This window comes from Anopheles coustani, chromosome 3 (assembly GCF_943734705.1).
Source record: "Anopheles coustani chromosome 3, idAnoCousDA_361_x.2, whole genome shotgun sequence".
Lineage (NCBI taxonomy): Eukaryota > Metazoa > Arthropoda > Insecta > Diptera > Culicidae > Anopheles > Anopheles coustani.
The window spans coordinates 45,199,092-45,225,634 of record NC_071288.1 but is presented as its reverse complement, the minus strand read 5'-3'; the positions used below and the strand labels follow the sequence as shown (position 1 = coordinate 45,225,634).

Here is a 26,543-nt window from a genome sequence, read left to right as displayed (position 1 = left end):
TGATTTTGCATCGTCCTTTTCGGCAATTGAATTTGTCCACTGAATAAAAACATTGATTCACTTTATGCATAAGCCTTTAATTACATGTGTTTCCTTATCATATCGACCGTTATCGATTGACGTTACTCAAACTCCACCGTTTGATAAAACTGTTTCGTGATACCCTCCTTACTATTAATTTGTGTAGTTTCTATCTCAACTACATTTGAATCGTCCACTACGTCGGCGCTCTCATCAACCACTGGTGTGAGGAAAAGTTGACGACAGCGTTCCACCAACGTTGCTTTACTTTGCTCAATCATTTGGTTGAACAGTGCAACCTGTTCTTTTTCCTTCCGCTTGTACAACTTAAACTCATAATCGTACAGTTCGTTATACTTTTTGGCGAATTCCTCCGAGTTCTCAACCTGCACTTTTGTCAGTTTCGAAATGATCTGATTGCGAACCGTCTTCGACTGGTTACTGCTTCGCTTTTTCACGGGAGCTGCAAAAAAGAAAACAGTGTATCATTAACGACTTGATATGAAACTTGAGAAAGATGAGCATAACAGTACCAGGAGCCCCTGCGATCAATTCAACTGGTTCTTGTGGCTCTGAAAGAAAAAAAAACTCGTCACGTAAAACAACTGCGGAATTGGAAGCGGGTAGTAAGCATACCTTTCCTTTTCGGTTGATACGTTTGATCGAGTATCTCAGCCAACTCCTCAGAAAACTCACAGGTAGGTCTGCCCTTGTTCATCTTTTTCGTTTGGTAGAAGGATCGCTTTAGATTCTTCCATTTGTGGTATATCTGCGACGCATCCTTGCCATCGAAGCCGTTCCGTTTCATCTCATCTTCCAGCATCTTGTAAACGTTCATTTCATTTTTCCCGCGCGCCGTGTTGGCGAACAGTTCCATCGCGTTTTTCTCCTTTATTATTTCCAGCAATTCCATCGTTTCCTCGCCACTCCAAACGTTTCGTTTAGCCATTTTGCAAACGTACACTTTGCTAAAGCCAGTTTTTTTTCAGTCCAAAACAACGCTGAACTTTTCCTCCGAGTGTTTGTAAACAACTGTTTGCCCGAGGTGAAACGAAAATCGACGTTTCATGGTATGATAGACAATTTCACCACTGTGGTCTTATAGAGCAAGTGTGGAGGATTTGGTTCAGCATGTAATTTTGGCCCAAATGGAAAGAACGCGAATTATTTAAACGACTTCCAAATAAAAACGCACCCTTACCTTTTATTGTGTTAATATTGATTTATTCTAAGTAAATCCCAAGTTTAGTAGCGATTATACCTGTATTTTTCGAGTGATTCGTTAAATGCCCTTAGCACGGACTTCGTTCGAATTAATCGATCGATCAAAATCGTTTGATTTTATTTGAGTCTCAACTTACAACAGGCTCAGAATATCAAAAGATCAGAATGCCTCAGAAGGCTTCAATAACAGACGGCATCCGAAGTGATCTTTATTGTTATTACAAGAGGGACAAGCTCATTCTACCCGTGCCATTCGCGATCAAGGTGCTCAATTTCTATAGATCTACAACACCATAAACATTTTTGGGTAAAAGAGTAAATGAGGCCCCGGCCGCCATGTTTTCGATCGTGGCTACACCTCTTGTGCACGTTTAAACTGAATGTATACAATTGGTGATACATTAATTCGTTAAATTCAACCTACGAGTATTTGAACCGTAGTTTGTACCGTTAATTTCGGCTACGCAATCAACCTAGTGGTGCGGTATGAGGGGGGCCCATGGGCCCCCCCTTATTTCTCAAAACTATAACAAACTCTCTTTTTCGGTAGACCTAGCGCAGTCCGCTCGCTGCGGGCGCGCCGCCGTTTCCAAATAATTTCTGCGACTAAACTCATTGTTTCATGCTGTCCATCATGTGTGGTATAGTTTACTTACTAGTAACTTAACATGTAAAAGTATATTAACCCGCATTCAACCCCCACTGCGTTATTAGTTTAAACCGTTATGTTCTTTTAAGCGAACCGTTAGCGATCAAATATTCGAAAAGAATGCATGCGTCGCACTTTGCATAGCTTCAGGCTGTATATCGAATGTGAACCAGTAGGAAGAGGAGAAACTAGCCCGGGGTCTCATTTACCCTTTTACCCATTTTTGGGTAAAGCCCGGGGTCTCATTTACTCTTTTACCCATTTTTGGGCTAGATTCTCCTCTTCCTACTGGTTCACATTAAGCGCCTGAAGCTATGCAAAGCGCGACGCATGCATTCTTTTCGAATATTTGATCGCTAACGGTTCGATTAAAAGAACATAACGGTTTAAACTAATCACGCAGTGGAGGTTGCATGCAGGTTAATATACTTTTACATGTTAAGTTACTTTGTAAATTATACCACACATGATAGACAGCTCACCATGGTGAGCCGGATATCCTGACGGTGGCGAAGGCCGGCAGGATTCGTTGGTTGGGGCATGTCATGAGGATGCCGGACTCATGCCCCACCAAGAAGGTGCTCACCAGCGACCCGCCCGGCACGAGACGACGAGGAGCTCAGCGAGCTCGGTGGATGGACCAAGTGGAGCAGAACCTGCGAGACATCGGATGCGACCGGGGTTGGAGGGCTGCAGCCATGGACCGAGCTCCTGGAGAACGATTGGTGACCAGGCCATGTCAGCACGACGTGCTCAACTTCGAGCGGGCCATTGAAGAAGAAGAAGATAATAGACAGCATGAAACAATGAGTTTAGCCGAAGAAATTATTTGGAGACGGCGGCGCGCCCGCAACGAGCGCATGGAGCGGACTGCGCTAGGTCTACCGAAAAAGAGAGTTTGTTATAATTTTGAGAAATATATAATAAGTAATACACTACGGTTCAAATACTCGTAAGATGAATTTAACGAATGTATTACCAATTGCATACGTTTAGGTAAATCGTCGCACAAGAGGTGTAGCCACAACCGACCACGAAGCCCGGGGCCTTATTTACTCTTTTACCTTTCTAGTTCTACGGTACGTCCCGTAATGTATCATAAACATCATTTGTTACATTAAAATCGTTTTCTTCTTTGACAATTTCGATGTGCACGATCGGTGACAGGAATTTCGTAGCGCGCTTATCACGATTAGTAATGTTGCAATTGTGGTGCAGCTTTAGCTGCACCCATTTTTTCACGTCCTCACTAGTAACATGTTCGCCCGAGACTTCTTTTATTACGTCGAGGACTGTATTATATTTTCTCATAGCAATGCCAAAACTCTCCTTTGCTCGGCCTGTCCATGTTATTTTCACCTGCAGTGTCGGACTAATTATCAAACTGAATGCTTTAAATGCTCGTTTTTTCGGTTGCTTATCGTGGATCTTTCTTTGCAACCAACCTTTAAAAACGTTTTTGTTGAGTTCAAATTGGCTTAAATTATTTTCTAATAATTCTAACTCGTCCAACGTTTCGCACGCATGGAACTTATCAAACGCAGTTTCACCGGGCGGCAGTAACTTATCTAATTTTTCTTCTATTCTTAGCAGTCTGGCGTCTATCTTGTCCTGTTTTGTTTTAATCGCCATTACCAGCTTGTTCAGTGCCATAAAATGTTTGCCGAGCTCAGGATCCATCTTAACTAAGCCGAAATAATCTGTATACTTTGATCGACGACTTTGACGTTAATAAACTACTCAGTTTTTTATTATTTTCTTAGGCGATTCTGTTCTCACGAGGGGGGCTAGTGACACATATTTGGGGCATCTGATTGCAACCCACGTTAAAAGTGGTCCATGATCCGACAGATGCCTACTCCACTGGATGCTACAGTTGAGAAGTGTCCGGATCAGCTTAGCGCCAGATTGCCGATGTAGGTGATTCAGGAGATGCTTTCTCTATCGGAGGCAGCGGTTAAGAAGGGTCTGGCTTGGCTTGTCCATCGGATGCCGTAATTGAAGTGCTCCCGGCACAGCTGAGCCTTGAAATGGCGGGATAGGTGATCCGAGATTCTTCACGATCACCAGCAACTAACGTGGCTATTATTCCATCATTTCGCTAAGTACTGCATAGTTTACATATATAAACTGCACCGGTTACGACAAGAAACACTATACAACACGTCCAGCAATGAGATTGTTTGAATAATGTTGTCTATTTGGTTGGCGGCTTTTTCACCCGCGTGTGGTGCTACACAAACATGGCGTCTTGCGTACTGCTCGGCCGTCAATGAAACCGATGGATATTTCTTGTTTTTTTTTGTGAACGAGGTTGATCCACTTTTGTGGTGAATAACATTTGACGTTTGGTAACGAAGCGCAGCTGCCACCTCGATGAAAGTTATGTACCCCGCTCGAAGAGTATGCGCGTTCTTTGAGTAGTGAAAACACTGGATTTAGAAAAGATACGCTGCTTCGTTTATACATTGTAATTTAGTGCACTATGGATCAGGAGCAGAAGCGGCAAATTATCGAAAACCTGTTTACATCGTATGCGGCAAAGCGCGCGGAATTGGTGAGGCAGTATGAAACGAACAGGAAAAAGCGGTCGAAAATCTTCCTCCAACGACTCCGGTACCAGCTGAAGCGTAACTCAGAGGCACACCGGTCCGAATGGTGCAACACGGCCCGGACCGTCGTTCTCGATAGCATTCCGACCCGCAAAATTTGGAAACTGAACCGTTGCGACAAGTGGTTCCGGGAGGTATACGAAGCCGAGGGCAACGAGATGGCTATGCTGGAAAGTTTCCGGATGGACAAGGACACCTACGAAGTGTTGGTGGATACACTGACGAATGACCTGGCACCACATCCACTGCTGGCGGCACAGTCGTGCAGCACGGAAAAGAAAGTGGGCATAGGACTGTACAAGCTGACGTCTGGCGCGGACTACACCACGATCGGGAATCTTTTTGGCGTGCACAAGGCGACCGTGAAAAATTGCGTGCATCAGTTTTGTAAGGCGATGGTTAAATATTTCATGGATGCGGAGATTTTCCTACCCAACAGCGAAGAGATGTCGGACATTAGTAAAAGCTTTGAGGAAAAGTGCGACATTCCGCTCATCATAGGCGCAATGGGGAGGACGCACATCCCGATAACGCCGTCCGCTGCCGATTCCAAAAACTACGCGAATGCAAAAAAATGGCCCTCGTTAATACTGCAGGCCGTTGTAGATAACAATCACTTGTAGGTATTTCGGTCGGACTAACCGAACATGTTGATAGCATTATCCTAACCTTTGCTATTTGTGTCCATCAGGTTTCGGCACATCACGTGTGGCCATGTCGGGTGTACAGAAGAAGCGGCCGTACTCGGAGATTCGGGACTTTACCAGCATTTCTCGAATGTTGAAATGGTACGTTAAAACTCCTGCACCGATACACCACTACCTTTCTCTGGTTGCTAATATACGTTTGTCATTCCTTTCACCGCCTAATAGCTCTGTCAGAGTATCAACGAAAATACGGTAAAATCGTTCATCGTAACCGATGCGCCCTACCCACTGCTGCCTTGGCTAATGCATGGTTACACCGGGATGTCCCTATCATCAGAGGAGGAAACTTTCAACGAACATCTTGCAAAAGCCAAAAACGTGGTAGACGAAGCGTTCGTAAAGCTTCGTGCCCGGTTCAGGATACTCCAGAGAAAAATCGACATCGACATAAACTTCGTGCCACAGATTCTCTTGACGTGTTGCATTTTGCACAATTTGCTGGAAAAACGACAGGTTCCCTTTTGCGACGAGTGGACAGAATTGCTGAGGGACTCCGAACAAAAGTTCCCCCAGCCAGACAATTCGTCGCTCACAAGCTACACCACCACCGTGGAAGGGGAAGCCGTGCGGGATGTTCTGAAGGAATATGTTCAGTCGAAGTATATGTTATACCGGTCGATCGATTACGGTCATGTATATTTTATCAGTGGGGACAACTAGCACACGATTTAGTTTCACTTTTTGCATCAATAAAAGTATAATCTTTCCCGAGAACTAGTTTAGTTAAATTATGCTTTTTCCGTGCTGCAATACCAACCTTAGGAAACTAATCTTCAAATGGTATTTGTAGGCATTAGCATTAAATTTATTCTTACATTCTGATGAGCTACATATCAAAACCATGATTCCTTTCTTTTAAGTGGTCTCCTCTTCCCTCCACGTCTGATAGAACTCCTTCACTACTTCCTTCTTTACGATGGAACCAACCGGTTCGCCTTCATCGGCCTGTTCCGTTATTTCCAGAAACGTTACGTTGGAAGCAAGCAGCCCTTCCTCGACCAGAACTTGTTGACTGCGAGCGCAAAAGTCTTCCATGTTTTTAGCGAGCAGCTGGGAAAGCTTCGACGTGCTTTGCCGTTCGTCTTGCGTGTACAGCTCGAACTGATAGTCGATCAGATCCTTTTCCTTCCTGGTGAATTCTTCGTTGTTTTCCTTCTCGGCTTTGGTTATCTTTGCTAGCAAAATGTCGAAGCTCTCCAGGACCGGTTTGGTTCGTTTGATGCCTTCTGTAAATACACACAGAGTACGCGTGGACAACATTTAATGTTTTATCCACTAATCAACACGTTCGCAGACCTACCTTTTGGTTTGGGCGTGAAATTGCCTCTGAGGGACATGAGCTCTTCAAGCTCCTCGAAAAATTCGCATGATTCTGTGAGATAATTTTCGCGTTTCGTTTTGTAGTATGCTCGCTTCAAATTTTTCCACTTGTGCTCGATTTGGAATGCGTCTTTACCGTGGTACCCCCGATTCTTCAGCTCGTTTTGCGCCGTCTCATACAGCTTATTGTTGCGTTCTTCCCCAAAAGATTTCATCAAATTTAGATCTTTTATCACTGACAACAGTTCCTTCGTTTCATCGGGAGTCCAAACGTTTCGTTTTGCCATCGTTTACTATATGTTGCCAGAAGGCCTTCTTATGTATACACTTCACTTTCCTTTGGTTATTTATTTTTAGTTCGTCTTATATTTTATCAATCGTAATAGGGAATTTGCATTCGACCTCGTAGTTATAAAAGGAAGCAATTTACAGCTAACCAAAGAGTATTTCAAGAATCGTTGTTTTGTTTTCACTTTAGCTAAACAACAAGAATCAAGGCTAGTATACTTTAGGTTTCGTAAGTCGAAAAGTGTTGACGTTACCATAGCAAAACATGCTAAGAAAGTTTTGTAATATTCTTTGAAAACACACCTCTGACTGAATGTCTGCAGTTATTTACAATTTAATTCCGTAACACTATATTTAACGTTTATGTTGGATGAATTCTAACTGCAAAATGTAATGCAACAAATGTTTTGCATACGACCTAGCCTTATATAGGGATGTTGGTCCAAGTTGATTCATACAATTAACGCGGTTCATTCGAGCAACGCTGTTCATTCATACCGTACGCCATCAATCGTCTATTCAGTCGCCAGCGAAACGTCAAAATGGGAGCAAGTACGAGGACGGGAAAGTTTGCGGTCGGATTTACGGCATTCGGATTTTTGTTTATCCTGATTGCCTTCTGTTCTCCATATTGGCTCCAAACGGACGGGGAACTAGAGAAACCAAAGTTTACCAATCTCGGTAAGTATGAAAGTCACAAAGGCACGACAGGCAAGCAACATGAATGGGCCGTTCCACTAGGGTGTGTCATCGCGTGTACGGTTTCGTTCATTTTGTATTGGTCAGCGTTCGATGGGCGCGGAAGGGGGAATGATGAAGAGCTGCACGGTGACGAAGAAAGATTATTTGTGTAAACAAACAACAAATTGGCGTTGTGCTGATAAAATGCTACGGGTTTAACAGTCGTGCTCCCTTTTTCTACTCCATCTCTCTCTTGCTTTCCGTGTTAACAGGACTTTGGGAACTATGTCTGAAGAATTTCCAGGACATCCACCGATGGTACGATTACCCGTTCAATGGGTGCATGTGGATATTCGAGGAGGAGTACTACATCATTCACGACTATATCCTGCCCGGGTTCTTCATAGCGGTGCAGTTCTTCTTTACCCTCTGCTTTACCCTGCTCCTGATGGGCGTCATTATGACGCTAATGTTCCTGAGCTGCCCCCGTGACAATGACCGCTACATCATGCTGCTGCTTACGAACGGCACCGTCCTAGTGCTGTCCGGCCTGTGCGGGTTGATAGCGGTGGCTACGTTCGGCTGTTACGGCGATAGTCGTGATTGGATGCCAAACTGGGAGCACAACGATATGGGTTGGTCGTTTGCACTGGCAGTCGTCGGTACGTTTGCACTATTTCCAGCAGGTGTTCTGTTCATCGTGGAAGCGCGCCGTGCGACATACAGAAGGTTGAACAATATCGCAAACACCGAGCTGGCCGCCGCCTACACGATGGACGAGCGTAAATACCGCGGTGGACACACGGATATTTAGGCGCTAAACATTCCCAGCGATCGTGCGCCGATCAATGCCTTTTTATTACTAGATTAAGAGTATCATTTTTTTATATACGCATGTGGCCTTACATATTCCTTGCCGTGAGGAAAGTATAGTGTAGTCAGCATTAGGTAGGTTGCTGCAGAGCAATCTCAAGATGAAACAAATTCCGTCCAATAGTAATAGAAATATAAATTGTAGGATATTTTTCTACCAATGTCCATTGGTGCCTATTAAAAACACATTAACCTGTCGTTAGGGGGAAAGAAATGCAATTAGCTGAACGGAAAATGTGCAGCTCAACATTTAATACATAGACATTCCGTCACAACTGAAAATTGGAACAATTTCATTTTGATTGTGTTTTGAACAGGTATCCTTTTGAAAATAAAGCTTTTTAACAACATCGGTAAAAGAGTAAATGAGGCCCCGGGCTAGATTCTCCTCTTCCTGCTGGTTCACATTAAGCGCCTGAAGCTATGCAAAGCGCGACACATGCATTCGTTTCGAATTTTTGAACGCTAACGGTTCGCTTAAAAGAACATAACGGTTTAAACTAATCACCCAGTGGAGGTTTAATGCGGGTCAATATACTTTTACATGTTAAGTTACTAGTAAGTAAACTATACCACACATGATGGACAGCATGAAACAATGAGTTTAGCCGAAGAAATGATTTGGAAACGGCGGCGCGCCCGCAGCGAGCGAAGCGAGCGGACTGCGCTAGGTCTACCGAAAAAGAGAGTTTGTTATAGTTTTGAGAAATAAGGGGGGCCCGTGGGCCCCCCTCATACCGCACCATTAGGTTGATTGCGTAGCCGAAATTAACGGTACACACTACGGTTCAAATACTCGTAGGTTGAATTTAACGAATTAATGTATCACCAATTGCATACATTCAGTTTAAACGTCCACAAGAGGTGTACCCACGATCGAAAAAATGGCGGCCGGGGCCTCATTTACTCTTTTACCACAACATCGATTAACAATTTTCCTTACAGCATTTGTCTTTTTGGCTAGAACCTCTATGCTATTGTAACTTGTATTGCTTTTAGGCATACTATAATTTAGTAGTACAAGTGAAGTAGTACGATTTCACTTTTAAATGCAGGTTAACTCACAGCACTTTTTCCCTTTTTTATTTGTGGTTTGAATATTTCAATTTGAAAGCCCTTTCGTAAAGGCCAACCACTGACAGGTTCAACGATTTGACAACTGTCAAATCCCATACACATCGGATTATGCCAACTTCTGGAACACAAACGCCGTTGCTTGAACGATTTCAGGTGCAGTAAGCATCCAGCACTTGTTTGGTGTGTTCTGTGTGTTTTTGCGTCTCGCGTGTACTGTGAAAAACGCGTGAAAAGTGTTTCCATTTCCTTCCGTCAGGTAACGAAAAGCGACGGCGAATACAAAAATAAAAACCGTACATTCAACGCTATAGTGCATACTCCACGCCCTAAGAGCTTTCCGCTTCCCCCACCCGCTGCATTTAGCTTCTTTGCCTCCCCCCACCCCCACTCTGTAGTGCTTCTTCAGCCTCCAACGAACAGCCTTTCCCGTCGTCAGAGACTGGTTTCATTCATTGGCGGCTACACTAATATTCACACACGCACACAGCGCGGGGTGACCGCGTTCACCGCATTCGACGGCATAACTTCTCACTCGTACGCGTGCAGTGGCAAAGTAATGCAACAAAATTCGGAGCTCCTATCTGGGCGTGCCAAGAAGACCACAATAACAACAGCGTAAGTGTCTGCGAACGCACGGGATCTTTTGTTTAGCCGCGGTGCATACCGTGGTCCAAGCAAGTGCAGACCGAGCATTTTAATGGGGGTGTACTGTGCTGGCAGGCATTGTGGCAGCATCCCATTTTAAACTCCAAACCACACGGGGCCACGACGGAACGGCCAGTACAGTCGGTTGTTTGATTCGGTGAAACACGGAGATTGACGACGGTACGCAGTAGACGTAGTCCGTGGTGACGAAACTCACGTTAAACATAAAAAGACAAACATTAGAAACGCCCGCTGCCCGCGCAGTAGGCGCTGCCTAAGGCTCGTGCAGACATCTTTAGGTTTGTTACAGTGTTGTGTCGTGTTCTGTGCCTTTGCTTCAAAATTCTATTACATTTTATATGTTTTACTAGGTAAAACGGCCCGGTTACACGGGCCAGTTACAGTACCCATTGCACGGGTCCCAGTTACAGTGCCCGTTTACAGGGCCCGTTTACAGGACACGTTGAATGTTCCCAGTTAAAGGGCCCGGTAACACGGCCAATTTACAGGGCCCGGTTACACGGCCCGGTTACAGGACTCAGTTCACAGGGCCCGGTAAGTCGGCCCGTTGACAGATCCCGGTTACAGGGCCCGTTTACAGGGCCTAACCTTATGAATGTAGTTTACTGCTTAATTTTATTCTGCATTGGTTATTTCCATTACGTTGCAGCACCACTTTTTCCAAGAATACATGCAATGTTCGAAAAAATTGTCCCTAAAATCTCGAAAACGTTTCATTTCCTTCGTACTGCAAACTTTGAATGAAACTGTGTAGCACGTTCACGCTTTGCCGTTTTCATTTCGGCAAAGTAACCATCGACTACCAAAAACTCGTCCAGCGCAAGAAAAATTTCCCCTACCATGCTGCATCCATAGTATCCACTCTAAAATTACAGTTAGACGTAACGATGGCATTAGATAGCAATAGCGAGAAGTGAGCGAGCGATGGGAGGGCGAAAGTGAGATGGACTGTGCTGACGCGTCAGGTTCCCCTTTACAGCGTAGAAATTTCCCCTTAACCGCTATGCTGTTGCTAAGGGAAACCAAATACCGTATGCGTAAAAATGTTTGCACCACCGTGTACACCATGTACCGTATGCGTGATGATGTTTGCACCATCGTACTGAAATAGTTTCCGTTTTCTCTGAGCATACAAAAGGAAATGAAACGTTTTCGTGATTTTGGTGACAATTTCGAATCGAACATTGCATTTACTCTTGGGAAAGGTGGCAACGAGATGAAAATAACCAACGCAGAATAAAATTAATAATAAAACTACTTCCATAAGGTTGGGCCCAGTAAACGGGACTTTAACCGGGCCCTGTAAACGGGCCGTATTACCGGGCCCTGCAAACGGGCCGTGTTACCGGGCCGTGTTACCAGGCCATGTAACGGTGTCCTGTAAATTGGCCGGGTTACCTGGCTCTGTAAACGGGTCCTGTTAACGAGCCGTGTCACCGGGCCATGTAAATGGATTCTGCAACCGTGTCCTGTAAACGGGCCGTGTTACCGTGTCATGTAAACGGGTCATGTAAATGGGCAATGTAAACGGGTCATGTAAATGGGCAATGTAACCGGGCCATGTAAACGGGCCGTGTTACCGGGCCCTGTAACCGGGCCGTTTTACCGGGCCCTGTAACCGGGCCATGTAAACGGGCTGTGTTACCGGGCCCTGTAAACGGGCCGTGTTACCGCAGTTTACCGGGCCCTGCAAACGGGCCGTGTTACGGGGCCATGTAACGGGCACTGTAAACGAGCCCTGGCACCAGGCCCTGTAAATGGGTTCTGCAAGTGGGCCGTGTAACCGGGCCGTTTTACCTAGTCGCCCTCTTAAATTACAGTTAGACGTGACGTTGGCATTAGATAGCAATAGCGTGAAAGGCGAGCGTAGGGAGGGCGAAAGTGAGATGCAGACAATTTCTACGCGTAGAAATTTCCCCTAAGCGTAGGAATTTCCCCTAAGCGTAGGAATTTCCCCTTAACGCTGTGCTGTCGCTAAGGATACTATGGATGCAGGATGGAGGGGAAACATTTTTTTTTTGGTAATCGATGGATACATTGATTATCGATGGTTACTTTGCTGGAAAATAAAACAAAGCAAAGCGGAAATCTGCTACACAGTTTCATTCAAAGTTTGTAATAGGAAGGAAATGAAACGTTTTCATTATTTTGGGGATTATTTCGAATCGAACATTGCATTTACTCTTCGGAAAGGTTGTGCTTCACGTGATGAAAATGACCGACGTAGAATAAAATCAACAATAAAACTACATCCATAAGCTTTGGCCCTGAAGCCGGGACCTGTAAATTGGCTGTATTACCGGGCCATGTAAACGGGCCGTGTTACCGCCGTTTGCCGGGCCCTGTAAACGGGCCGTGTTACCGGGCCCTATAAACGGGCCGTGTTACCAGGCCGTGGTAATTGGGTCCTGTAAACGGGCTCTGTAACCGGGACCTGTAAATTGTTCGTGTTACCGGGCCCTGTAACCGGGATCAGTCAACGGGCCCTGTAACCGGGCCATGTAAACGGGCCGTGTTACCGGGCCCTGTAAACGGGCCGTGTTACCAGGCCGTGGTAAACGGGTCCTGTAAACGGGCTCTGTAACCGGGACCTGTAAATTGGTCGTGTTACCTGGCCCTGTAACCGGGACCAGTCAACGGGCCCTGTAACCGGGACCTGTAAACGGGCCGTGTTACCGGGCCCTGTAACCGGGTCCAGTCAACGGGCCCTGTAAACGGGCGGTGTAACCTGGCCCTGTAAACGGGCACTGTAACCTGGCCCTGTAAACGGGCCCTGTAACTGGGCCGTGTAACCGGGCCGTTTTACCTAGTCCCGTATACAAACTCCGCTAACTGAGTGGTTCCATTAGACAGTACGATTGAGCGAAGTGAGCACGTAAGCGAGATGAAATTTCTACCTTGAGCTTAGATAGCAATAACGAAGGTGAACGAGCGAAGCGAGCGTGAAAGTGAGATGCACAATTTCGACAATTTCTACCTTGAGCTTAGATAGCAATAGCACCGTTGAACGAGCGAATCGAGCGCCAAAGTGAGATGCACAATTTCGACGTTCCGGTTTTCCCACGCACTGTACGGTTTCCCCACTTGCTGTTATTTTGCTAAGGATACTATGGATGCAGCATGGTAGGGGAAATTTTTCTTGCGCTGGACGAGTTTTTGGTAGTCGATGGTTACTTTGCCGAAATGAAAACGGCAAAGCGTGAACGTGCTACACAGTTTCATTCAAAGTTTGCAGTACGAAGGAAATGAAACGTTTTCGAGATTTTAGGGACAATTTTTTCGAACATTGCATGTATTCTTGGAAAAAGTGGTGCTGCAACGTAATGGAAATAACCAATGCAGAATAAAATTAAGCAGTAAACTACATTCATAAGGTTAGGCCCTGTAAACGGGCCCTGTAACCGGGATCTGTCAACGGGCCGACTTACCGGGCCCTGTGAACTGAGTCCTGTAACCGGGCCGTGTAACCGGGCCCTGTAAATTGGCCGTGTTACCGGGCCCTTTAACTGGGAACATTCAACGTGTCCTGTAAACGGGCCCTGTAAACGGGCACTGTAACTGGGACCCGTGCAATGGGTACTGTAACTGGCCCGTGTAACCGGGCCGTTTTACCTAGTCGCCTCTCAAATTACTGTTACACCATGCCATGAGCTTAGATAGCAATAGCATTGAAAGCGAGTGAAGGGAGCGCGAAAGTGAGATGCAGACAATTTCTACAATTTCTACCTTGAGCTTAGATAGCAATAGCACAGTTGAACGAGCGAAGCGAGCACGCAAGAGAGATGCACAATTTCGACAATTTCTACCTTGAGCTTAGATAGCAATAGCGAAGGTGAACGAGCGAAGCGAGCACGTAAGCGAGATGCACAATTTCGACGTTCCGGTTTTCCCACGCACTTTGCTGCTGTAGCTAAGGATACTAAGGATGCACGATGGAAGGGAAAATTTTTCTTGCGCTCTGATTGGTTGCGCGGTTTGATGAACGTTGAATGAATTTTTGGTAATCGATGGTTACATTGATTATCGATGGTTACTTTGCCGAAAAATAAAGCAAAGCGGAAATCTGCTATACAGTTTCATTCAAAAGTTTGAAATAGTTACGAAATGAAACGTTTTCGTGATTTTGGGGACAATTTCGAATCGAACATTGCATTTAATCTTGGGAAAGGTGGTTCTTCAACGTGATGAAAATAACCAACGCAGAATAAAAATAACCAACGCAAAATAAAACTACATCCATAAGGTTGGGCCCAGTAAACGGGCCTTTTACCGGGCCCTGCAAACGGGCCGTATTACCGAGCCACGTAAGCGGGTCCTGTTAACGGGTCGTGACACCGGGCCATGTAAACGGGTCCTGTAAACGGGTCCTGTAAATGGGCAATGTTACCGGGCTGTGTAAGCGGGCCGTGTTACCGCCGTTTACCGGGCCATGTAAACGGGTCCTGTAAATTGTTCGTGTTACCGGGCCCTGTAACCGGGACCAGTCAACGGGCCGTGTTACCGGGCCCTGTAAAAGGGCCGTGTTACCGGGCCCTGTGACCGGGTCCAGTCAACGGGTCCTATAAACGGGTCCTGTAAACGGGCCCTGTAAACGTGCACTGTAACCTGGCCCTGTAAACGGGCCGTGTTACCGGGCCCTGTAAACGGGCCGTGTTACCGGGACCTGTCAACGGGCCCTGGAACCGGGACCTGTAACTGGGCCGTGTAACCGGGCCGTTTTACCTAGTCCTTAGCAAAATAACAGCAAGTGGGGAAACCGTACAGTGCGTGGGAAAACCGGAACGTCGAAATTGTGCATCTCACTTTGGCGCTCGCTTCGCTCGTTCAACGGTGCTATTGCTATCTAAGCTCAAGGTAGAAATTGTCGAAATTGTGCATCTCGCTTACGTGCTCGCTTCGCTCGTTCACCTTCGCTATTGCTATCTAAGCTCAAGGTAGAAATTTCATCTCGCTTACGTGCTCGCTTCGCTCAATCGTACTGTCTAATGGAACCACTCAGTTAGCGGAGTTTGTATACGGGACTAGGTAAAACGGCCCGGTTACACGGCCCGTTTACAGGTCCCGGTTACAGGGCCCGTTTACAGGCCCCGTTTACAGGACCCGTTGACTGGTCCCGGTTACAGGGCCCGGTAACACGGCCAATTTACATGGCCCGGTTACAGTGCCCGTTTACACGGCCCGGTAACAGGACCCGTTTATAGGGCCGGGTGACAGGGCCCAGCTACAGGACTCAGTTTACAGGCCCCGGTAAGCCGGCCCGTTGACAGGTCCCTTTTACATGCCCTGGTAACACGGCCCGTTTACAGGACCCGTTTACATGGCCCGGTAATACGGCCCGTTTTTATTTTCGAAAGAATTGTCACTAAAATCTCGAAAATGTTTCATTTACTTCGTACTGCAAAGTTTGAATGAAACTGTATAGCACGTTCACGCTTTGCTTTGTTTTATTTCGGCGAAGTAACCATCGATTACCAAAAAACTCGTTCAGCGCAAGAAAAATTTCCCCTACCATCCTGCATCCATAGTATCCTTAGCAAAAGTATAGCGCCTGGGGAAACTGTAAAGTGCGTGGGAAAACCGGAGCGTAGGAATTGTGCATCTCACTTTCATGCTCGCTTCGCTCGTTCAACGGTGCTATTGCTATCTAAGCTCAAGGTAGAAATTGTTGAAATTGTGCATCTCGCTTACGTGCTCGTTTCGCTCAATCGTACTGTCTAATGGAACCACTCAGTTACTGGAGTTTGTATAGCGATTCCAACCCGTTCCCGGAGGTGAATTTGTCTGTGATGATTAGGTTCTTATAATCACGTAATTTATCGAAGTGCTTGTGATTTATCAAAGTGCTAGGGCTAGTATGGAATACCCACAAAATTGTAAATCCTAATTTACGAACGAAGAAGTGTACAAACTTGTGCGTCGCGCAAGTGAATTGCTTTCATATGGAGGCAGCAAAGTGTAAACTGAATCCCTCGATGGAAATGAATGGATAATTCTTCGATGACTCACGCTACAAATACACACGGTGTGCCATACACCGAGATTGGAAGATCTACAAAGATCGTGTTTCTCTGGAAGCACAATCACTGCGATCGCTTGTTAGCATTTGAAAGATTACAGGGCGGCACAGAACGTACATGGGAGGGGCCCGAACCAACGCCGCGACACACAGACGTTCATTAGTCTGGAGTGATGTACAAGACTAAAGACGCCTGGGCTCACGAAACGATCGCGTTGGCGCTGTCAGATTGAAGAAAATGTAGTTTTAATGCGCTACCCTCACGATCGATCGCAAATAATAGGTGGTGGTGCGTCGGAATGTCCAACCGTTCCCCGATGAAAACAGGTGGCCATCGGAAGGAAAACGGTAAACAGTACTTTAAACCATTTTGTCCGATTTTTCCCGAAGCTGGAAGGTGCAAAATGTAATGTGCTCTAGAGCTTTGTTTGCCTCGCGCAAACACACTCCAAAGCCCGGGCCTGGGGAACCGCGAGGATCGTTTACGGGATCGTTCGACCAACTTTAGCACTATCCATTTCTTAAGCAAAAAAAAACGGCCGGGGAAAACCCGCCATTTGGCAACTTTGGACGGTTTGGGACGCTCGAAAATGTTTACCCTCCGCCGTCAAGACAGTGGAAAACAGAAGTTGTTTTACCGACTGGGTGTTGTTGGCCTACTCCCGAGGAACACAGTGCCATGTGTTTGGCAAATGCTTGAGTCACCCAGCCGAGCGGCGAAACGGTTCCACTTTACATTCCGGCAAGTTTCAATTTGGAGCCCAGCTTTTTTTTTTCTTCCCGATGCAAAAGGACAAATAGTTTTGCGTGGAGTGAAACAGGCAAACACCCCGACCGGCCATTTTCCCCGGTTGGATAGACCCCGGGTAGGTTGTGCAACCGGTGGGCAAACTCGTGTGCCTCTTGTATTTAAACTTTTGGTAGGATGTAAAATGATGCCATCCGGTTCATCAGCGAAGCGAGCAGTGAACTGTACAACCTTTGTTTTCTCCGCGTCTAATTGTAAGTCCGCGGGGTTGACACCACTGCTGGTTATCGGGACAATACTGTGCCGTCCAACATGGTGCAATAAATGCTCACGAAACGTTTATTTTAGTTCCCGAAGGGAGAAACGACTAATTGTGCAGGAGATAATATTGACCCCCTTGTGCAAAACCATACTTTGCTCGCAGGACAGAACAAGATGACCAACAGTGACAACAGAAGGAAAGGGGAACACATTTGAGATGCTCAATCATACATTTTTGCGTTTCATTTATTTTCTAACAATTTACATATTTTCTACCGTTAGGTGAATGGTGGTACATTGTAAAACATGGGCTGGCATAGTGGTGTCCGTCCACTTACCGGCACTGAAACCGTTTGTTAGGAATCGTTTAAAATACCCGTTTAAATGCGCTGTCCGCACTGAAACTTCGTCACATACAACCTGATCATGGTCAAGAAAACAACGACATAGGAATGTCGTTTTATTGGAGAATTAGAAAATTGTTACATGCAAATGAATTATTTACTGCAGTGTGAAATGCATTCGTGTATATGAAAAGAAATACTGCGATAGCTCATTCATTGGTTAAAATATGGCCTTGCAACGCTATGTGGGAACTCTACGTTTCCCATGCGAATTGTCTTATGTTTGAGGGCATTCTATCCTGGGTTATTTTCCTGCCGTGCGACATGGAGCTATAGATTGTATGCCTCGCCCTACCCTGTGTCGTAGTAAAACAATAGTCGTCCGGGGGTTAGAAGAAAACCGATAAAAACGTCCGGTAGAACGTGAGGTAGAGTGTTTTGGAACATCGTGTGCCGCACAGGGTGGGACGATCCACCTTTGGGGTAGACCCGAGAGGTGGCCTCAGCAGTGTTTGGATCGTTCTGGCAGAGAGAAAGTAGAGTGAATTATCGATGTATGTTTTCACATGGCTCGCCCCATGTTGATACTACTCATGTAAAATTCTTGCCCCAATCATAAACCTTACCTTAGAACGTACGATAACTGGCACCCGTGCCATCCGTCCAGCATGGGTGCGTCTGGTCGAAGTACCGCTCGGCAACGGCACCGCGCGCCCTGAGCGCACATCCGGCCGCCTCAAAAGCCACGGCCACACAGCCCGCCTCCGAACGTCCCGCAATGGCGGCCACAATAAATCCGCTCGTAAAACTATCGCCCGCTCCGGAAACGTTCACGATTTGCGTATGCTTGCGACTGGGATAGAAGCGTGCCTGGGACTGCCGGGATGCTACTTCCGCGTACTTTCCATCGGGCTCAAAGAAGGGCACCGGTTCCGGACACCTGCGGAACACGGCCACACCGTACTGACCGAGCGTGACTAGGACATGGTCGATCGTCGAGTTAACGTACGCACCGAGTGGTTTCAGATCGGCCAGCAGCTCGTCCACGGTGGCGTACTCTTCCAGCGTGGTAGTTGCGATCGGGCCGGGATAGTGAAGCGCTTGGGCCAGCTGCCGTAGTTCGTAGAGGTTCGGCGAGGTGAATTTGACGACCTTCCGGGCAAGGGCGGCCATCTGGGACGATCTGGTGTAGGGTCGAGCCGCGATTCGCATGTCGGTCGGTTCGAAGAAAACTACAAAGAAAATAGAATCCCATTAAATCTTTAAGAGTGGCGTTTTTATAAATGATCCATAAAAAATATGGCATAATAGTTAGTAAATTTGATTTTCTGTGAAATAGAAGTTACAATACAATTGAAAAACATCATAACCTTCGTGCTTCGTTTAATGTTACGTCTTAAAGAAGACAAACCGCACCCTAAACCAAGAGTGCAACGCATGCATTTCACGACCGACCGGTCAGCTGGGTCACGGGTGCACTTCCTACGGAAGGTAGAGAAAACACGCTAATCACCCCTTCGATCCACGCTTCGTACGCTCTTGTGGTTTTTCCGATGGTGACAAGTGTCTCCGTATGCGTGTTTTATGTGTTTAGAACCGCTTGCACCGGTTGTCATATTGTGGTTTGACGTTACTCGCGGATTGTTAGAAAAGGGCAACCCGCCCCTCCTTCCTCGACCATGTTCCCAAGGGGGGTAACAAAGCGGAACACACAAGCCTGTTGGGGTAAAAAAAAATAAAAAAAAAAACACTTGGACACTCTGTGGGTGCTTACCGGTAATGGCGAGAACACGATATGTGTCGTGGCACATTAGTGTAGGGCATGCGGAAAAATGTGGGTATTTTTCGTGGCTATTATCCTCGCCCGGCCGTGACACGTCTTAATTGTGCCGCGGCCCACGAAACAATGGACACGACGAAACCGTGCATTTTATGGGACCGCGGTGTGGCGTCTATCACAATCTAAACATCTCTCTGTGGTGCACTGGTGGCCACAACCAAGAGTTACCATTGTGGGTACGTATGCATGTTATTATTGCATGCTTACGCTTCTCCCGGTCTTAGGAAAAAGAATACGAAATAGCGTCCTTCGAGGATACGTGGATGGTGAATCGTTTCGGTGGCCTTGACGACTCTATTGTGAATCAGGGAGCCGGAATCGCTCGGTAAGGGGAGGGGGTTTTAAACGACCCCATTCAGTGAGAGACTCGGTACGTGTGCTACAATTAAAGCAAGTGCTAAGAGGTAGGAACTATTCCTGCATGGTTAGGCTACACATGGTTTTCTTCTGCCCTTCGGGTTTTCACAAAGCAAATCTATCTCATCAACATGTCGCAACTCCCTGTAATGCTTAGAAAACGTATTTTTAAAGCTCTAAATGAATGGAAATATAAAAATATTGATGTAGTTTTTCCAAAAACCTTAATATTTTACAAAAACAAAGTTCGCAAATAACTGTTTCAATTCTACAATCAAGCAAAATTCTTTACTGTACCTGTACTTGATAATTTATGTTTAAACCCCATTCTTCAATAGTTTTCTAAACTTATAAACATTGACTTACTTTTATATCCATAGCAAATTTTATGTTCATTAAAAATACGATCTTACTGAAAATAGTCCCAAAACAAACAAATCGATCATCGACCACTATAAATACAGTCTGCTGCAAGTAAAATCGGACACTCGAAAAATGAGAAGGTCTGCTGTCTTTCCGCAAGCCTACAGCATTCCCGGAACCGAATATTGACCTTCAACGTATACAGTTCTATTCATTAACTCTTTCACTATGTAAGTAAATTGAAAACGAAATCAAAATCGATTGTTTTACTGAGATATGGCTCAAAATATGCGCGAAGACCCGAAAAGCGGACACGCAAGTAAAATCGGACAGCTAGGTTTCTTTGCCGTTTGGTGCACTTCAAGTGGTCGCATGTCGTTGTACCTGCACATTTATTAGTTGGCCACTATTGTTCTTTGCACTTGATTTATAGGTACCCAAATTATCATACAAAAAACCCATAAAAAATAACGATAAGCTGACGAGAATGTAAACAAAGATTGTTGCTATGTATTTCACTGTGGATTATTTGTAATGTTTTAGTTAAAATTTAACTAAAAATGATTTTTTATCGTAAGTTTCTAACACAATTCACTTTATGCAATGCAAATAATCAAAACAGGTGTTTGAAATTCAGCATTTTCTCAAGTTTTCACTTGTAGCTAAAAAAAACTTGTAGCCGTTTTGGCGTGCTTTCAACTTATTTTTTATAATTTTCTTTACATAAACTCTTTAGTTTACGTCTTTCAATTATCACAAGAAGTTTTAAATTGGTTTGTAGTCGTACAACCACCACCATAAGTTCCTACAAGTGCTTTGTTACCCACAAGTGTATTGTTATTGGATGACGGTAGTGAGCAGTTTGGGCAGTTGAATAATACCCATAATCTAGTATCCAGCAATGTGTGTTTTGGATTATAGTCTTGATAGAATACAAAATATTACTTCAAATGTTAGTTATTAAGTGCTAGATTTTTACTTAATTTTGAAAATATTGATGTAATACACCTTGTTCATGATGCCGTGTATGACATGCAGCTTCCTAGGAACTTCGACGGAGTTACGATACCATATGATTGATCAATCATGTCCAAACTTCAAGATTTTTTTAACTGATATGAAAGCTAATGGTTAATACCTTTGACTGTGTTAATATATATGATGAATTTTCTTCATTTAACCATTGTTTTCTTACTTTAAGAACTCTTCTTCCCACGTTTCCAAGTGGGTTACTGGGTTATGCTTCATTGATCTCGTTAAACTCAGGGCTTCAGTAATGAAATTAATAAACTTTCATTTCACAAGATTATCCAATCCTATTCTGGTTTCCTCGTAAGTAGTTTCCCTTCATGTTTGGATCATCTTACTGATCATAATCTGGGCCATAATCCCATCTGATACTAACAAGTTTAAGTTTGTTGCTTCTGTGTAAAATTTGAGTATTTTTGTTTCTTCATTTTGTTGTCTACCTTGCAACTACAAAGAACAATAGTGGCCAACTCATATTTGTGGTACTAGAACGACCTAAAGTCACTTGCAGTGCGCCAAACGGCAAAGAAACCTAGCTGTCCGATTTTACTTGCGTGTCCGCTTTTCGGGTCTTCGCGCACATTTTGCGCCGAATCTCAGTAAAACAATCGATTTTGATTTCGTTTTCATTTTTCTTACGTAGTGAAAGAGTTAACGAAAAGAATTGTATACGTTGAAGGTCAATATTCGGTTCCGGGAATGCTGTAGGCTTGCGGAAAGACAGCAGACCTTCTCATTTTTCGAGTGTCCGATTTTACTTGCAGCAGACTGTACTTCTATTCACATTATCGGAACACAGTACTGCAAGTTAAATCACCATCCATCTTATGCAAAACCATTTTCACTGCCCAGCACTTAAACCAACCAACAAACCAAGCTAAGTGTATCTCCTCTGTTGGCTTTACTAAACTCTTTGATATATGAGGACATAGGTCCTCACCTTAGATTTTAAGTTGGCCATTCATCGGCGCTAATGCCAGGCAATAATAGCACTTATTTATTATTGCCTCACTGAAGAGGGATACAATTACCGCTACACGAAAGGTTCTTGATCCACTAGTCCATAGTTTTCGCCAGCATTTTGCCAGTGAGAAAACAGTAAAGTCGAGTACCGCATCGTCTTGGCAATGTTTCGTGACGCAAAACACTTTTCTTTGTTCGCGCTCCAGTTTGGATCGTTTGGTAGAAGAAGGTCCTAGTTATACTTCTGACGTACGTAGCTTTTGATGGCTAAGGAAATGGAACCACTTTTTATTGGGAAATGTTTTTTTTTTTTTGCTTCTGGAAGATGTCGTGACATTCAGAAATTTAGAAATGTTAGTTAATCCCGTAATCCGAACTTCGCGGAATATGTTTTAGCGGTTCGAATAAAACATACGCAGGGAAAAAAATTAGTTAATAAATGTAAAAGTAATATAAAATTAATGTGATCGTTAAAATAGCTTGAAAATGGCAACAAAACCATATGACGTAAGAACGAGTCAAAAGATTTCTGTAAATTCTTAGGAATCACCCCTCAATTTCCTACCAGTTCAAGCAGAACATTCCACTCGAAAATTACTACCAACACCGGAAAAAGGCCATTCAGCAGGGCAACCCTGAATGCCTTTAATCAACTTGCGACCCAGCCCGATGTTTCGACCACTTAATTGCAATAACACTAGCAAACTTTCTTCGCGCACCGTCATGGAAAACGGAACGATTTCGATTCCGTGTTCCGATAGAACGGCCACTACCGTGCGTGCGGTATACATAGTTTGCAAAAACAATTTATTTGTTTCCACCCTCGGTTGTCGGTGGATTTGTCCCAAAACATGAACCCTGTTGCGCTGGAATGGTGCAATTATTGCAAAACTTTCGTCCCAACGATGGGAGCGCGTTCGTTCTGCAGGACGGGTGTGTTTTGCACACTTCCGGCAACAGGTTGTTTGATGTGTTCTGTCCAATGCTTGGGTTTCCCCTGCTCACCCCAGGTAGTTGTGTTTAACATTCTTGCACGAATCATTAACCATCGAATTCAAGGGATGGTTAGAAGGGTTCGTCTGGTGTTCAAGGGAACATTCTTAATGGGTTTTTTTATTTTTAGGCACAATGAATACGACACAGTGCACGAAAGCATTGCATTTTTCTTCCCTGCATTCTAAATCATGTTAATCACTGCAGACCTTACTCAATGCATGCAAAAGTTTTTATGTTAAAATCGCTATAATTTGTCCCGAAGTGGGAGCATCACCTGTCTCTACGTCTGCCAAATCCTTTCGTTTTGCTTACGCATGTTCTAATGCATTCCAGCCAAACATCCTATTTCCGCATGGGCTTTGCTTTTTTTCGTTCGCTTTCGCTTTCCTGCCTACGGGTCCACATTAATCCGACATCTATTCTCTCGTTTCCGGACTTTCCAACTTCTCCTACACACGACAGTGACCTCGCCAACATGAAACGACGATCACTGTCGGGCAACTGCGGCGTCGGAGTGTTCGTGATTGCGCTGGTGACAGTGCTGGTGGCGTTTGCGACGCCGAGCTGGCTGGTCAGCGACTACCGGATCACCGGCGCTAAGCTAGATCGGCTCGGCCTGTGGACGCACTGCTTCCGCTCACTGCCGGACGTGAACGATGACTACCAGCGGCGGTTCTTTGTCGGTTGCCGCTGGGTGTACGATCCGTTCACCACCGGATATGACGAGATCCGCGGCTTCCTTATACCACGTAAGTATTGTTAACGACATTGCGACATTGCGAGGATCCAAGTTCCAGTTCTTGGTACCAAGGGGTTTCCACTACAGGCACGGATCAACACACGGACCAACTGTGCTCGTCTAATTGACTCGACTTCTGCTCCTCCGTACGCGCGCGGCCATAGTTGCACGTGGTGTCATTGAACGGCGCATTCGCGTATGATTGTCGCTCAATTGGACTAATTAATGCTAGCAGTTCCGCGTGGCTGGGGATGAATTGTTGTGCTCACCGATGGTCACCGGGAGGTTGCCCAATGAGTCACGCCGGGGGCGATTTAGAATGATTCCACAATGGATAGAACAACATTTTATTTGACTGCCAATTTTACGTTTTCGACTTCAAGCTATCGATTTCGGTAAAGATTCCAAAGCGTGTAAATTGTTAATGCAATGTTTTGATGCTTCTTCTATCAAGTTTAGAAGAAAAAGAGTATTGCCTCTACAGGATATATCAAACAATATCCGCACTTCGTATTGCGCACTTCGAGATTTTTGGAATTCCAACTCCAATGCTTATTATCTAGCTATCCAGATCGACCAGATCATTTCGTTTGCATCTATTTCAAAAGTCTTTTCATTTAGTATCTACTTGTGTACATACATGTTAGAATTCTAGCCGCTCCTATGTTAGTGGCAAAACTAATTGTGATTAGAACAGGAAAGGTTTTCACGGAGTATTAATAAGAGGGAAAAAAGCATGCCACCTTGTTTTGTAGTTAACAGGCAAGAGTGTCTCTTGAACATGTTGTTAAATTCTAACGAGTTAAAATCTTCTCTATTTTTAATCACTCTTTGCATATCATATAAAGGAATGTAAGAGCAGAACTGTTATCATGCAGCAAACAACTGTATCAAATTTGCGTGTCGAATCACTAGGAATAGTGCTAGTATTTTGTTTTTATTAGTAATTTCTAATCATATGAACAATAGTAACATTAATTTGAAAATGTTTCCATGTCCGAAACTGTTCGGTTACCACTTTATTTCAATCATTTATAGTGATAGGATTGACACAGGAATTGGCTCCCGAGCAGTCCAGAACCGCCCGGGCATATCGAAGAGGTGTTGAAACGTAAAACTGACTCATTCGCTGACGATAGCAATAGAAAGAAATGATCTAGGGGCCGTGGCACGCGTCACACATTATGAATTTATATTTATTGTTTGCAGCACAATGGCGCCCATCGCTAATAAGATGTTAAATCGGCCGATCAACCAATACCGGTGGTCGCGATTCTGAGTTAGAACCACTTTTTGCCGCAGGTCATGACGATACGGGTATGGGCAAAACAAAATAGAAAAGGGACACCTCTAACCGACCGGCTAACAACAAAAGTAGGTTGTTACAATGTGGTTCTGGCATGACGTGTCTCGCTCGCTGGTTCACTGACTCGGGCCACGCGTTCGGTATTCGTTTGGCAGTTCACTGTCGGTAGCGTGCGATGGCAGAACATGAATGGGTGAAATTGTTTTGCTTGCCCCGACCACGCTTACGCTTGACTAAAGCAACAGAGCAGGAGTCTAAAGTCAAAACATGCAACAAACACTTTGGAAAATGTATGACTTTGTGTTACTGTTTTTTGTTCTGGTTGAGAGTGCGATTTTCCTTTTTCTCAGAGATGTTATTGAATTGTTATTGAAGAGTGGAGTTTTTCTATGTATGCGATTTTTCGAACTAATACAATATCTCTTCATTTTTAGCTTTCATGGTTGCAACGCAATTCTTCTACACCCTCTGTGCCATAGGCGTAATCATAGGCATGGTTTTGGTACTACTGTACTTCCTATGCGCCGGACCGGACCAGAAGTTCTTCGTCAAGCTCATCAAGGTAGGACACGGCGTCGGATTACACCTCTTAACCTCGCACAGATTTTTAACACAATTCCACCTCCTCCGGCAGGCAATCAGTTTCATCACGCTGGCCGCCGCCGTCTGCGGTAGTATCGGCGTGATCGTGTTCGCCTGCTTCGGCAACAAGGACAAGTGGATGCCGGAGCACGCCAACAACTGGTTCGGCTGGTCGTTCATATTGGCCTGCATCGGCGTAGTGGCATGCGGCGTATCGTCTTCCCTGTTCTTCACCGAGGCACACGTGCAGGCCCGAAAACGGAGGCAGCTGAAGGAATCGCAAACCCAATTCCAGATGGATAGCGAATCGAAAGCATGAGGAGGCACAAATGGCGGACACTTAATGCTATGGTATGCTGCATTTTTTCCGCTGAAAAATTCACCCAGCCAAACGTACTATTATCATTCATCACGCACAATGCCGGCTGGAAGGGCGTCTAGTGGCGAAGTAATCGAAACGAAATCAAATCGTCCAAAACCCATCCTTCGCTGCGGCAACCCATATCCCAGAATATCCCATCGACCGATCGAGCGTGGTGTGCATCGAGGACAAAGTACAACAGTTAACAGTTGGTGAAGCGATGGGACAAAAATGCGTCAAAAAACGTACTACTTGTAGCAGATAAGTTTCTTTTCTTGAGAGCAATCTCAACTGGCAAACATTCCGTCCGTTTGTTTTAGTTTAAGAGCTGTATATTTGCTGGGCAGTATTTTAACAGTCTACAAATCATGGCAAATAATCTTTCCGTCCGATTGTTTTTTTTAGGAATTAGATGTGCTATCTTTTACATAACGCTATTTTTAAACAGTTTTTTTTTACAACCAGTTTAAATGCATTGGAATCCGATAAGTATTTTCAACAGAACGAAGATAGTCGTTGC

The 26,543-nt window shown here is 44.9% G+C and overlaps 6 protein-coding genes across 7 annotated transcripts in view; 3 read left to right on the top strand and 3 right to left on the bottom strand.

Annotated features, from left to right (window-relative positions):
- Window positions 1-31: 31 nt before the first annotated feature.
- LOC131258621 (uncharacterized) lies at window positions 32-1,039 on the bottom strand. The gene is made up of 3 exons (XM_058259974.1): window positions 658-1,039; window positions 555-593; window positions 32-484 (listed from the first exon to the last, which is right to left on the bottom strand). The coding sequence occupies exons 1-3, from the start codon at window positions 968-970 to the stop codon at window positions 123-125; spliced, it is 714 nt and encodes a 237-aa protein (XP_058115957.1). The 5' UTR covers window positions 971-1,039; the 3' UTR covers window positions 32-122.
- A 3,258-nt stretch (window positions 1,040-4,297) lies between these two features.
- Window positions 4,298-5,927, top strand: LOC131271439 (uncharacterized). The gene is made up of 3 exons (XM_058272872.1): window positions 4,298-5,125; window positions 5,198-5,294; window positions 5,379-5,927. The coding sequence occupies exons 1-3, from the start codon at window positions 4,380-4,382 to the stop codon at window positions 5,871-5,873; spliced, it is 1,338 nt and encodes a 445-aa protein (XP_058128855.1). The 5' UTR covers window positions 4,298-4,379; the 3' UTR covers window positions 5,874-5,927.
- LOC131271441 (zinc finger and SCAN domain-containing protein 29) lies at window positions 5,831-6,975 on the bottom strand. The gene is made up of 2 exons (XM_058272874.1): window positions 6,514-6,975; window positions 5,831-6,439 (listed from the first exon to the last, which is right to left on the bottom strand). The coding sequence occupies exons 1-2, from the start codon at window positions 6,818-6,820 to the stop codon at window positions 6,069-6,071; spliced, it is 678 nt and encodes a 225-aa protein (XP_058128857.1). The 5' UTR covers window positions 6,821-6,975; the 3' UTR covers window positions 5,831-6,068.
- Window positions 6,976-7,357: 382 nt separating this feature from the next.
- On the top strand, window positions 7,358-8,536 carry LOC131272819 (uncharacterized). Its single transcript, XM_058274681.1, has 2 exons — window positions 7,358-7,502; window positions 7,775-8,536. Exons 1-2 carry the CDS (start codon window positions 7,364-7,366, stop codon window positions 8,314-8,316), a joined length of 681 nt encoding a protein of 226 aa, XP_058130664.1. The 5' UTR covers window positions 7,358-7,363; the 3' UTR covers window positions 8,317-8,536.
- Window positions 8,537-9,578: 1,042 nt separating this feature from the next.
- LOC131272167 (uncharacterized) lies at window positions 9,579-26,447 on the top strand. Of its 2 annotated transcripts, none has more exons than XM_058273816.1 (4): window positions 9,579-9,708; window positions 23,498-23,784; window positions 25,515-25,642; window positions 25,715-26,447. In XM_058273816.1, exons 2-4 carry the CDS (start codon window positions 23,511-23,513, stop codon window positions 25,979-25,981), a joined length of 669 nt encoding a protein of 222 aa, XP_058129799.1. In that variant the 5' UTR covers window positions 9,579-9,708; window positions 23,498-23,510; the 3' UTR covers window positions 25,982-26,447. The 2 variants fall into 2 exon arrangements, with proteins under 2 accessions (XP_058129799.1, XP_058129798.1); XM_058273815.1 differs by lacking the exon at window positions 9,579-9,708 and adding an exon at window positions 9,719-10,067.
- The window catches only part of LOC131272158 (uncharacterized), a 188,747-nt gene continuing 179,776 nt past the window's right edge, over window positions 17,573-26,543 (bottom strand). Inside the window, exons 11-12 of the mRNA XM_058273799.1 lie at window positions 18,114-18,719; window positions 17,573-18,009 (exon numbers count right to left, since the gene is read on the bottom strand). Of these exons, the coding sequence (XP_058129782.1) occupies window positions 18,115-18,719 (605 nt within the window). The 3' untranslated portion in view covers window positions 17,573-18,009; window position 18,114. The remainder of the gene's footprint in view (window positions 18,010-18,113; window positions 18,720-26,543) is intronic.